General features: G+C 53.2%; 1 protein-coding gene across 1 annotated transcript; it reads right to left on the bottom strand.

The window, feature by feature from the left end:
• Positions 1-1,600: 1,600 nt before the first annotated feature.
• Rbp3 (retinol binding protein 3) lies at positions 1,601-12,920 on the bottom strand. Its single transcript, XM_006976708.3, has 4 exons — positions 9,714-12,920; positions 7,645-7,835; positions 4,514-4,656; positions 1,601-3,057 (listed from the first exon to the last, which is right to left on the bottom strand). The coding sequence occupies exons 1-4, from the start codon at positions 12,765-12,767 to the stop codon at positions 2,735-2,737; spliced, it is 3,711 nt and encodes a 1,236-aa protein (XP_006976770.1). The 5' UTR covers positions 12,768-12,920; the 3' UTR covers positions 1,601-2,734.
• Between the last annotated feature and the right edge of the window lie 303 nt (positions 12,921-13,223).

The raw sequence follows: 13,223 nt of genomic DNA, 5'->3' as shown, positions 1-13,223 counted from the left end.
CAGGTGGGGCTGGAGAGTGTGGTGGTACTAAGCACAGACAGAGCTTCTGGGACCTGTGTATGTATTATTCCTTGTTTCTTTTACTTAGTCTTGTCTCCAAGCAGGTACCATGAGAAGCTCATATAAGGAAGGCTGACTTGTTCTGCTATGCAGAGAATATTGGTTTCTTTCCATTTCATTCTTTCCAGGCCCAGGGGATACTATGCACCATGTGACAGGAACATTGGTATCTTCAGGCCAATAGATGTGGGTTGAGGTCCCGCCTATTCCCTCACTAGCAGCTCCAGACTGCACTTGTCTCTAAAAGAAAACAATATGGCTGATGGAGGCAGAAGGGGGTTTCTGGAAGGAGCCTGGATTGTGTCCAGTCTCAGAAGAGCAGCCCGAGAGATCTGGCTGGATAGTGGGTAGAAAACATAGGTGGCTTAGGCAGACCCACAGCTGACGCCATACCTGGGAGCTGCTCCTGAGGATGCTGCTGTTGTCGGTCTGCACTGCCGTCGGTCTGCACTGCCATCGGTCTGCACTGCAGTCGGTCTGCACTGCCGTCGGTCTGCACTGCCGTCGGTCTGCACTGCCGTCCGTCTGCACTGCCGTCCGTCTGCACTGCCGTCCGTCTGCACTGCTGTCCGTCTGCACTGCTGCCCGTCGGTCTGCACTGCCATCGGTCTGCACTGCCGTCCGTCTGCACCGCTGTCCGTCTGCACCGCCGTCCGTCTGCACCGCCGTCCGTCTGCACCGCCGTCCGTCTGCACTGCCGTCGGTCTGCACTGCCGTCGGTCTGCACTGCCGTCCGTTGGTCTGCACTGCCGTTGGTCTGCACTGCCGTCCATCTGCACTGCCGTCGGTCTGCACTGCCGTCCGTCTGCACTGCCGTCGGTCTGCACTGCCGTCCATCTGCACTGCTGTCCGTCTGCACTGCCCACTGGGCATCTGGCAGGATGCTGATGCCTAGACTTGTCACTTGCTCCAGATTTAATCTTTACCTCAGGTTCCTCCAACTAACCAAGGTAGAACCTGTGCCCACCACCAGGGAGCTGAGCTTCCAAGACATCCAATTTTGAATTAGGAAAATGATGGCCTCTGACTTTGGCTGGACTTCTGATTAACTGTAATTTTCCACAGGTGTAATATTTACCTCCCTTACTGAACACATGAGGGAGCGGAGGCCCAGAGAGTGAAGTAAGTCTCCTGGAATCACACAGACCAGAGCAGGCTGGACTGGTCCTCCCACTCAGGCCGGCTGACTCTAGAGTCTAGGAACATGGCCTCTTAGGGACTCTTTGCTGTAGGCGGTGCAGTTGGGAGTGATCTCCACAGAGTGCAAACACCAGGTGGCCTGAGGGAGAGCGAGCCTGCTGTGTGGCATCAGGCAGGTGTCTGAGTTTCCTGCACCTCAGTGGCCTCCCAGGTGAAGGGTGGTGATAGTTGCTCACGTGAAAACTAAGAACCTTGATTATCCTCTCTGCTGAACATCCCTGGGTTCTGTCAACTGCTGCCCCTAACGCTCTAGGTCTCGGGCCTAAAACCCAAGTCTCCATCCATAAATGCCCGCAGTGCCAGACAAGGAGAGAAAGACACACACAGAACAGCCGCTGGTGCCACAATTACAGACGCATGTTTGTATTTCAGAATGACTGCCACATCTGCAAATAGTGCTGTGTGCTTATTATGAACAAAGTATTAAAAAGAAAGATAGAAATACCACTGACCGTTCTACCACCAAGAATTCAATTTAGGTTATAAGCTAAATTAGAGAAAGAAGCGAGAGGGAATTGGGAAGAAGAGGAAGGAGGGGAGGGGGGCCCTAGAATCTGAGTGCTTGAGCCCTGCAGAGCTCACACATGTACTGCGCACCCAGCACCATGTCGCAGACGAGGATAACCGAAGGTGACAGTGCTCGGTGGGTCAAGACATGACCTCAGGGTTGTGGGGAGGGACTCTAGTGGAGATGGGATGCATGAGGAAGAGCGCCTAAGCTCTGAAGCCACGAGCTGCAGGTGGCCACTGAGTGCCAGAAACACAGAGATGTCCAGCAACCCCAGACTACACACTGCAATCGAAAGGTCACACAGAAGCAATCTACTTGTCCCCGCTGTTCCCTAACAGTCACAGAAGGTAACTGGGGACAGTAAGTCAGGGAAATGACACATGGGCTCTGACCTAGGGTGGTTCCATTTGGGATATTTTGACTCTCTCATAGGCTTGTTGGGGTACCACATGCATTTTGACTTAATAATATTATCAACTAAGAATGAACTTAGAGAGGACAATGCCATCCCAAGTTAAAGAGTCGCCGTAACATTAGAAAGCGCTACCAACATCAAGCACTTCTTTCTTTTCCCTCTTGGAAAGATGGCTGCCAGAAAAAGCTACTGGACATGTGCCTCACATCTGTGCATCATGACGGAACTGCTTCTGGTGACAGCATGGGGACCAGAGGTTGGAGGCTAGGAAGCATGGGTAGAAGCGAGATGGACTTCAATCTCCCCAGAGTAACTACTATGGGGACTGTCTTTGGGGTGGCTGAGCTCCCACTTTTGGAGTTCCAGGGGAGAGGTTGGTGCAGCAGTGGGGTCTGATGGATGCGCTCTTGAAGATGCCTCAGCTCAGCAGGCCCTGGACCGTGTGACCTTCGGCAGGATCCCATGCTAGAGCCCCAGTAGTGGCCCAGAGGACCTGCCATTGCCACACTGGCCATGGAGACCCTTCTTGATGACCCTCAGGTTCTGCCTCACGCTCGCAGGGCCCGCTGGAGGGTCTCCTTGGCTCTGGTAAGGGCCATTTCTGAAGGAACAACCACATGAGGTGTCACCCCCACCCCTTCCCAGGAACTGCCATCCGTGGCACCCACAGAGCGAGCTGTGGGGATGGTGATGTAGAGGTGGGTGTCATCCACGTGGTAGGTCTGTGGTGGCTGGCAGCCTCCACTGGTCACTTCACCAATGACCAGCGCCCGGCCCAGCCTCTTCATGATGTAAGTAAATTCCTCAGCAGCACCGGCTGTCACACCACTGGTGAGGATGGCCACACTCTTCTTGGAACCATAGCGTTCACCTGGAGGACAGAGGCCCTTCAGCACAGGGTCAAATCAACACCCTACCTTTCCTACCCTGTCCAGATGAGACGAAGCAGGCCACAGGTTGAGTCTTGCTCTCTTGTGTCAATATGTGGGCCACTGGCTTCGGTCTGCCCCTGTGATACGGGGACAGCCATTCATATGCCCACACACTGCCATGTGCTGCTTGTGGTCAAATAAAAGGAAGCTTTGGCTTTTCCTGAGTTCTGGGCATGCAGCTGTGTCCTGAATAATGGTACCCCCAACTCTAACCTGAGAGTCTTTTTGCTGTGGTTCCCCAGAAGGGCAGCATTTATTACCTTATTACTCAACATTGAAAATTTAAAGTAGCTGCATTAACAAGTATAGATGAAAACCAATGAAATTAACTTCAATTATAATTTGATTAAACAGTATGTTAAAGATACATTTATTTAAAATGAAATTACTCCATTGAAGCACAGAGGTTCACCTTCTCTGTTTCTCCCTCCCCACCCCCATAATGGCTTCCCCTTTCCTTTCCTTCCACAGTAGGTTTTCTAAATTTGTTGTGGGTTTTACAGTGCACCTCAATAAAGACCACTCATTTAGGGTCTTAGTGGCTGAAGGTGGCTGGTGGGCCAAAGTTCTAGAATCTGTAAATCAGAGGTTATCCTAACCTTCTGGTTTTGAATATCTGTTTAAATTCAGAGTTCACCTGATTCTGATTTTTCTCCTTGACAGTTTTTGGTGTTATCGGATAAATCCTGAAAGCTATGGTGGCAAAATGCTTATGTAATGAGGAAGTGTAGACATGAAACTGGCCAGGTGCATCTCTGGTCAGAGGTACCCGATCGGCCTATCCAGTGGCCTCTTGGGGATGAGAACACAAGGTCCACACAGGGTCCTTGATTCTGTATGCTGGGCAGAGGGAGGCAGGCCATTCACCAAGAAATACAGCTTTGAGAGGCAGGGGTCTATGAAACTCTGGGTTGCCTCTGATACTCTGGATGTTCTCAGGCCCAGGCAGGTAAAGGAAGGCCTGTTAGCATCTGGACATTTCTTCAGGCAGTTTGATGAGCTGCTACTGAGAGCTCAGAAAAGACGAGCTGTGAAAACACCCATTTGATTAGCAAGGTGAGGGGCGTCCAGATTCTGTATTTGTTCTACAGGATGCTAGCGTTACTGTTGAGAGTGGGGGATGCACAGGTGTTGGGCAAAGTAACATTTGAATCTTGGCTCTTTCACTTGTTAGCTGGGGGACCTTGACAAAACGTTCAAGCCATCTAGTGCTTACTTTTCTTCTCTAGACATGTGCTTTCAGATACTGAAGGTTGTCCCAGTACTGTGTCCCTTGGACCACCAGAACAGGGGCCGTATGATCCGTTACTGTTATTTTTATATACTCCCCAGTTGTCTTTCTGATTTTTCCAGAAGGTTTGAGAATGAGAACAGGGAGAAGAAGGCTTCACGTACCTGTGAGCTGAGTGTGGGTCCAGAGTTCGCTGACAGAGTCGTTGGGCCGGCTGTAGATCTTGTCCAGCAGGATGGGGGGTGACTGATCGAAGAAGTAGGAACACAGGGCTGAGATGGAGGAGGTGGGGCCACCAATGTTGAACCTGAGGGAAGCAGAGACAAAGAGGGGCTGAGCTCACAGAGAGGCTTGGGTCTGTGTCCTGTGAAGAAGGGTTCTAATTTCAGGACGTCTCAGCCCTTTGTCCCCCACACCCCTTTCACAGTTCCGCGGGTGACATGATCCAGGGGATTCCACAGAGCACTTGTCTCTGGAGACTAAAAGAGTCTGTGATCGAACGCTTTCAGAAAGTACAGGCTGGGTGTGGCGGTTCACACTTTTAATTCCAGCACTTGAGAGGCAGAGGCTGGTGGAACTCTGGAGGTTCAAGGCCATTGTGGTCTACAAAGTGAGTTCCAGGCCATCTGGGACTATACATCGAGAGACTATCTCAAAAGAACAATAATAACAAAAGAAAGAATGTGAAAAAAGAAAATACTGGATTTGGACCCTGCTCATATATATTAATGTATTAAAGGCTCTGATGAGTCCTGTAATTAGGAATTTGTTGAAATTGTTTTCCCATGTATTGACCATGGACTGCTCCTCTGCATCCAGACTGCCTGTGAATAGAACACAGAATCCATTAAGTGTAGAAACATAAGTTACTAGTGGCCCTTGGTGTGGTAGTAGACTCAAGACTGTGGAAGTACAAGGTGAGGGGCTGCATCCAACCTTGCAGGGCCCTTGCCTCTCTGGGGCTGACAGTACATTGGGAAACTCTTCCAGCTGAGAGCCATGAACCATCAGGACCCTTGGCCTCAGCATCTTGTCCCCAACCGCAGGTCAGAACATTCTAAGCCAAGGATGCCTGTAGCTGGGCTTCCCCCTAAAAATGTGAATGACATTTAATAAAAAAGATATTTGTACTGGTGGTGGCTCTGATGTTTGTTAAGGTGTCTAAGGAATAAAGTGATCAGCTAAGGTTCTGGGCATGTAGAAAACCTGGCCATGGAAAATGATCTCCCAGGGAGGGATGCCAGCCTCGCCATGATTCAGCACCACCTAGTGACTGTCAACCTAGATGCCCCTTAACTGAAGAATGGAAAAAGAAAATGTGGTACATTCACACAATGGAGTATTACCCAGTGGTAAAAAAACAATGACATCATGAAATTTTCAGGCAAATGGATGGAACTAGAAAAAAAATCATCCTGAGTGAGATAACCCAGACCCAGAAAGACAAACTTGGTATGTCCTCACTCATAAGTGGATATTAGATGTAAAGCAAAGAATAACCAGGCAACAATCCACAGCCGCAGGGAAGCTAGGAAACAAAGAGGACCCTAAGAGGGACGCATGGATTTCCCTGGGAAGGGGAAATAGATGAGATCTCCTGGCTAAACTGGGGGGGGGGTGGAGAGGAAGAGAACATGAGGGATTGGGTTCGTTGAGTTGGGGCAGGACAGAGGGGGAGAGTAATGAAAGAGATGTCTTGATGAGGGGGAGGCATTTGGGGGTTAGGGAGAAACCTGGTGCCAGGGAAACTCCCAGGAATCCACAAGGATGACCCCCAGCTAAGACTCCTAGCAATAGTGAAGAGGGTGCTGGACTGGCCTTCTCCTGTAATCAGATTGGTGACTACCCTAATTGTCAATAGAGAGCCCTCATCCAGTAACTGATGGAAATAGATGCAGAGATCCACAGCCAAGCACTGGGCCAAGCTCCGGGAGAAGGGATTATATGAGCAAGGGCGGGTCAACATCATGATGGGGAAACCCACAGAGACAGCTGACCCCAGCTGATGAGAGCTCAGGGACTCTGGACCAACAGCCAGGAAGCCTGCATGGGACCGACCTAGGCCCTCTGCATGTGGATGGCAGTTGTGTAGCTTGGTCTGTTTGTGGGGCCCCTAGCAGTGGGATCAAGACCTGACCCTGGTGCATGAGCTGACTTTTTGGAACCTATTCCCTGTGCTAGGATGCCTCACCCAGCCTTGATGAGGGGGAGGGGAGTGAGGGGGAGGGAGCTTGGCTCTGCCTCAGGGGGATATGACATGCTTTGTTGACCCCCATGGGAGCCCTGCCCCTTTCAGAATGGAGGAGGAGTGGATGGGGGCGGGGAGGGGGGGAAGATGGAAGGTGGGGGGAGGAAACGCGAAGAGAGGAGGGAGGGGAAACTGTGGCTGGTATGTAAAACAAATTTAATAAATAAAAGGAAAAAATAAGAGTCGTGCAAGAGCTGCAATTACAGCAGGCCTCGGAGCTTAGGTGGGAGAGGCTTGAGTCTTTCTCCAGCAGCAGGGAAGTGGAAAAGGTTCCCGGGAGAGAAGCAGCCTGATCTTTCTGGTACTGGTGGCAGGTGCTCGGGACACACCCACCCAAAGGCCTAGGATTGGAGGGAGGCCTGAGTCAGGCCACCGCCTGAGGTCTCTTCTGCTTGGAGGAGGGGGTTGGTTGTTATGGGGGTTTGTGATGGGAACTCCCATGTAAAGTGTTTGTTTGTTTGTTTTTCAGAAGTGAAGGGCGGTGAATGGGCATAGAGATCTAACGACCTTTTTGTTATGCAAAGCTTTCTTGCTCTAGTGGCATCTCTTCATTTCCAAATTGTCCCTGGGACCCTGACTTTGTGATGCCCATGAGAATGGCTGTCTTGAGGGTGATTTTGCAGACAAACAATCACAGGAGAACAACCACACAGAATTATAGATTATGCAATCCCCCTTGGAGCTACTGATACAGGGCTGCCGTGGGGCCAAGGATCAGCAGTTTTTAGCTTTCTCATCCCTGCCCCCACCACACACTTTGATTTCTTCTGTCAGGCAACAGATGTGGGGTAACTCTTCACCTGAAATACACATTGGGATCATCAGGCGAGCTTAAAAAATGACCAGTGTTGAGGTCTCACCAGCCAATAAGATCTGAACCTCTGGGCTAGCTGGCCAGATCTCTGGCTGGCAGGTGGCCTGGTTCCTTCCGGCTTCTTGATTGTGTCATGGGGTTCCTCCCCGCCTCCAACAACTTTGGGCCTGTAACTCTGACTGTCCTCAGCCAGTGCTATGGCTCGGCCTGCAATCACTGCCTAGTCCACTGACCTCATGTCGATGATCAGGGCGTCTGTGTGTACGATCTTTTTCCAGATGTGTTCTACCAGCAGCTCGGAGACCTGGGTAAGCAGCTCACAGTCCCCAAACATGTCGAACCTCAAGTAGCCGATGTTGTCCTCCAGCACATTTGTGTGGAAGGAGAACTTGATCAGATCTTCAAAGACTTCTGGGGAAGGAATCTGGAAGAATGGGAAGCCTGGCTCAGTATCAGGAGCTCAGGAGTGCCCAGGAGGAGGGTGCCATGGGCTACTGAGGAAATGGGAAGGAGTTAGTGGTGTCTGGGAGGGGAGCATGTGGGTGATGGGCCCTGGGATGGGAACCACATGTGGTGTGTGAGTCAGCTGATCAGAGACATCCTTGCGGCGAATGCTCAGCTCTGCCAACCCCTCATTTGGTGTCTGGAGAAGTATGGTGCTTCCAACCTCACCAGACACTTCTTAATGTCCCTGGGCCCATCTCTGCTGGGACGAGGAGGAGAGGTCTTAGTAATCGTTCTCAGGGGCCTGGCCCTGGGATAAGCTCTTCGCAGCCCTCATCACATTTGACAGCAACCCTTTATAAAAGGCACTGTTATTCTCATCTTTCCAGGACAATTCTGAAGCACAGACAAGGCGACTAACTTGTCCGAGCCCTCACAGACCGAACAGGTGAAAAAGGAAGCCACTCCAAACTCCGCCCACTCTCTTGCACTCCATGGCCCTGCCTATACTGGAAAAAACAAAACAAAATAAACAAAAACCCAACATGGCAATTTTGGAAGTTGGGGTCCTGGAAGCCTAGTGCAGACCTCCTGGTAGGATTCTCCTTTGTTTTCTCCTAAACACGCTTGCAAGTGCTGGGACTCAGTGACCTAGACAGAGGGCTAAGAGGTCTGTGTGGTCTGGACAGTGGCCTGCAGCCCTCCCTGGCCCTTAGCTCATGTCTGATTGCAGGCGATTGCCCTGCAGCAAGGCTCCCTGTGGAAACTCCAGTCTTGCATCTTCCGACTCTGCCTCAGACCTCTCCATGTGGCACACGTCTATGTAGCTGCAGCATGCAAGAGTCTTGACCTCCCACCACTGGAGGACGGACGCTGATAGCTCCTTTTCACCTGTCGAGGACTGGTTCTAGGACGCATTCCCAACACTCGCCAGGGTCACAGGGGGATCTTCCACACCCTTACTTCCTCCTTGCCGTCTTCCTGCCCAGTGACTACCTCCCAGATAAGCTGCCTATACCTTAGCCCTCACCTCAGGCCAAAGCAAAGCCTTGCCTGCTCACTGTGACCTCACAGCGAAGCCACCGGTGAGAACGGGTGGAGAGGTGACTGGAGTGCTCTTTGATGGAAGCCTTAGGTAGAGCGGCCTCCATGAATCGCATGCACTTTGGCCATGGCCAGGTCACTTTCCTTTCCACCCGCTCCCAGCTGCCACCATCAGCTTATTGCACCCGCTGGTGTTCCCAGGTGCTTTGGTGCTGGCTTTCAAGTTTGCTGACTGCAGCCACCTTGCTTCAAATTTCCCATCAAGCTGGTCCTTGGAACAGACCTATATTCCACATACCCCCTCTCAGGAGAAATACTGTGCATTGTTTAGAGAGAAGGTGACAAGTTGGCCCCCTACTCAGGTCTTTGGGCTGTGCCTTAGCACCCAAAGTATGGACCAGCCTCCATACTTTACCTCTAAGGACACAGTAGATCCAGCTAACATAAATTTCATACTTTCAGGGAAAGAAAAAATCTCATGTTGGAGCCTCAGATAACTCGCTTACCCTCTTCCCCAACACTGATAGTGGGAACTCACAAAAACTCTTGCTTTCTTCCTGGCTAAGACAGAGAGTCCTTCCATCCCAGCGTTTCACATTAGATTTGTTGAGTATTCTATAGGGCTGTCCAGGGACCATGGACCCAGAGAGTAGAAGACACAGCATGGTGAAGGGAAGAAAGGACATTACTAACACAAATGTAAACACAGAAGCCTGGAGCTGCTGTCTTGCATGTGCGTACAGCCACACACATGCTGTCTATTGGACAACTCACTCCCAGGATTGGGTCAGGCCAAGTCTTTCTTGTATCTTACCTGCATGGGCACAATTCCAGGAATGCGGTCCTTGGCATCCTCTGGGATGTGAGCTGTCTTCAGGTGTGGGTCCCCAGAGAGCATTTGCAGGTCTGCTCCCAGCATCTCAGCCAGGGCCCCTTCTGAAGTCACCCTTGCATACCGGCTCTGCAGACCGCTTAGCTTGGCAGCCATCTTGGCCCCCAACTCAGGGGAGGCATAGTTATCTGCCACTAGTTTCCCAGCTGTCTGTAGTACCGTGGGCACCTTGGCACGCAGGGCCACTATGTCCTGGGCTGTGGAAAGGGCCTCACTCATGGGAACGGTGATGTCAGGTTCCACACCAGCCAAGTCCCAGGCCTCACCGGTGGTGGCACTCAGGGCCATCTGGGTAGGCATGGAGGCATACAAGGGACTGTTGCCCACCTGGTAGATGCCCACGGAGAGGGCCCCCCCAGCTGTGGGCTCTCCAATGACTGTGGCCCGCTGCAGGTCCTGCATGGTATGAGCGAAGGCCTCCGCTGCAGGGCCACTGGTGTGGCTCATGAGGATGTAGAGATCCTTGTGGGAGCCATAGCGCTGCCCGGCCACCAGCGGCAGGGTCCATATCTCCGTGACGCTAGACGTCGCCCTGTCAAAAACAGAATAGAGGTGCTGGCGGGGTTCTGCCTCAAAAAAGTAGGAGCAGAGCAGGGGCACGGCCGAAGAGTAGCTGCCGGGATTGTAGCGCAGGTCAACCACCAGCGCAGCTGTGTCCACCAGCCTCTGCCACACCAGCCGTACGAGCTGAGGCCCGATGGCCTTCACCGTCTCCAGCTCAGCCATGGCGTCGAAACGCAAGTAGCCGAGCTGACCTGGTAGCACATCTGTTTTGAACAGGGCCTCAATGAGATAGGAGAGTTCTTCTGGGGAGGGAACAGCGGGAGGTGGCAGGGGGACCTCCTCGGCCACCAGCTCGCCGGGGCTGTGGAACACCAGCAGGCGATGGTCCTCAGAAACCTCCTGCAGGTCAGCTGTGAGCTGCGAGGCCAGGGACTCCAAGTCCACCGCTGTGCGGTAGGCTCCTTGGGCCAGCTTGGATTGCAGGAGAGCTCTGGCCTGCCTGGCGACCTCCGGCCTGGCATAGTGAGCCTCCAGCAGGTGACCGGTGCCTTCGACCAAGGTACCCAGGCTGCGATGGAAGTCCAGCACCTCCTGAGCTCTCTCTAAGGCCTCCTCAGCCAGCACGATGGCATCAGGCACCACGCCACCACCCAGCCAGGCTTCACCGTGGTTGTCAATGAAGGTGAGCACAGGTACTGTGAGTGCCAGGCCACCCTCTGGCGAGTCCAGCAGTGGCACGGTGCAGCTGTGCAGCAGGCTCCCCGCAGTGATTTCCCCCACCAGTGTGGCCCAGCCCAGGGACTGCATTAGGAAGGCGAACTCTTCGGCAGCGGTGGCAGTTCTGTGGCTGGTAAGCAGGTACACCCCACGCTGGTTGCCGTATCGTTGGCCTAGCAGCTCCCTGTGGCTGAAGTGCTCCTGGGTGACGTTGGTGCGGCGGTCATAGGTGGTGAAGAGGCGCACGGGGCCAGCCTCAGGGCCCCGGAAGTAGGACAGCAGCAGAGGCACAGCAGAGGACGGCCCTCCGGGATTGTGACGCAGGTCCATGATGAGGTGCTCTGTGTCCTGCAGAGGCTCCCACACCTGGTGCAGCACGTAGGGACCCAGTGCCTTCAGCACAGAGGCGTCTGCAAATCTGTCAAAGCGCAGGTAGCCCACATTGCCTGGCAGCACAGACACCTGAAACACAGAGTCCACTAGCGCCCTCCGGGCAGCTTCTTCCTTGGGCACCTCAGGAGCGGCTTCTGGGGGGTCATTAGGCCCGGTCTCGGGCTTAGAGGAGCTTTCTCTGGGTCCAGTGGCTCTCACCAGGAGCCTGGGATCCTCTGACACAGCCTGCAAGCCAGCATTGAGCTTTGTCACTAGGTCCTCCTCAGAGACCACGGCTGAGTAGTCCATGCTAGCCAGGTGGTGTAGCAGGCCCGGCACTCGGTCCACCAGCGTGTAATAGTCCTGCAGGGCTTCCTGAAGTCGGAGGACAACCCCTGGCAGGGCACGACGCAGGGTGAGGATGGCCAGGGCCTTTTCTAGGGCCTGCTCGGCAGGTGTCCCCACACAGGGCAGTACTCCACTGCCTTCCCACGTCTGGCCACCTCCTCCCAGGGGTCCCAGGGACCTGGACACAGGTACTGTGAGGAAGAAGTTGGACTGGCCTATCCTCAGCTTCTGGAGGTCCAGGGCACCACCCTCCGTCCGCTCACCCACCACGATGGCCCTGCGCATCTGCTTGAGGATGTAGGCGATGTCCTCAGCCACGCCCCCAGTACGTCCACTGGTGAGGACTACCACGTCTTTGTCAGCACTGTATCTCTCCCCTAGGACCTTGGGCAAGGTCCAGATCTCGGTGGTGGTATTAGAGGGGCGATCATAGATGGTATCCACGTGCATGACAGTGTTCCCAGGGTGCAAGTAGGAGATGACATAAGGGATCCCAGAGATGTGACCACCAGCACAGTTCCGGAGATCTAGCACCAAGGAGGAGGTGTCCATGAGCTGCCTCCACACGTGGTCCACCAAGAACCCCCCCAGCTCACTCAGTACCTCCTGGCCAGGGAGGTCATCCACTCGTAGGTAACCCACGTTGCCCTCAAGAACCTCATGGTGGATGTTCCTCTGTAGCTGGACCAACAGTTCTTCTCGGGTGAGGTTGGTGAGTGTTGGCGCTTGCTGGGGCGTCTCGAGGGTACTGGGCTCGTAGGAGATGAAGAGGCGTGGGTCATTCAAGGAACTCTGCACTCCAGCTGTCAGCACGTGGGCCAGCGTTTGAGGGTCTGAGATGCCCAGAATCTCACGACTCTTCACAGCCTGCTCAATGGCTGCTTGCATTCCCATCAGGTTCTCAGGGAAGCAGTAGTTGTCCAAGAGGACCTTGGCCATGTCCAGCACCAAGCTCGGCTGGAACAGGTGCTGCATGGGGCCGGCCAGAACACAGAGCAGTGTGCTGGACAAAACCAGGACCCATTCTCTCGTCATTGGGATTCCAGGAGCCCTGACTCCTGAGGCAGAGCTCCCTTGACTGTGTGCAAGGCTGTGGTCTTGCTCCCACAGCTGCCTTTCTCCCTCGTCCTTCTTAGCAGGCAGACAGAAGGTCTGGGGCTCAACCTGGGAGTTAGATGTGAGGCTTCCAGCTCTGGTAAGCCTTTAATCCTGTCTAATTCAAGTGCGTGCATCAGGGGACTAGGAGGAAGAGGCCAGGGTGGTTTGACCCGGAAGGAACACTGCATCTCATCTTGCTGAGCCATGTCTCCACGGAATAACACAAATAATGGTGTTTATTTTGAGTTCCTGCCACATACTAGGCCCTGCACTATGCTTTACACACTCACAGTTTTTACTAAAGCCTTGCAAATGAGAGTTGTTAATCTATAAATAAATACCATTTTCCTACTACTGTGGGTGACCCATGGCTTGGGAATTAAGCAGATGTAG

Source organism: Peromyscus maniculatus, chromosome 9 (genome assembly GCF_049852395.1).
Source record: "Peromyscus maniculatus bairdii isolate BWxNUB_F1_BW_parent chromosome 9, HU_Pman_BW_mat_3.1, whole genome shotgun sequence".
Classification (NCBI taxonomy): domain Eukaryota; kingdom Metazoa; phylum Chordata; class Mammalia; order Rodentia; family Cricetidae; genus Peromyscus; species Peromyscus maniculatus.
Note: the sequence above shows the minus strand (reverse complement) of the source record. Positions and strands in the feature narration are given on the sequence as shown.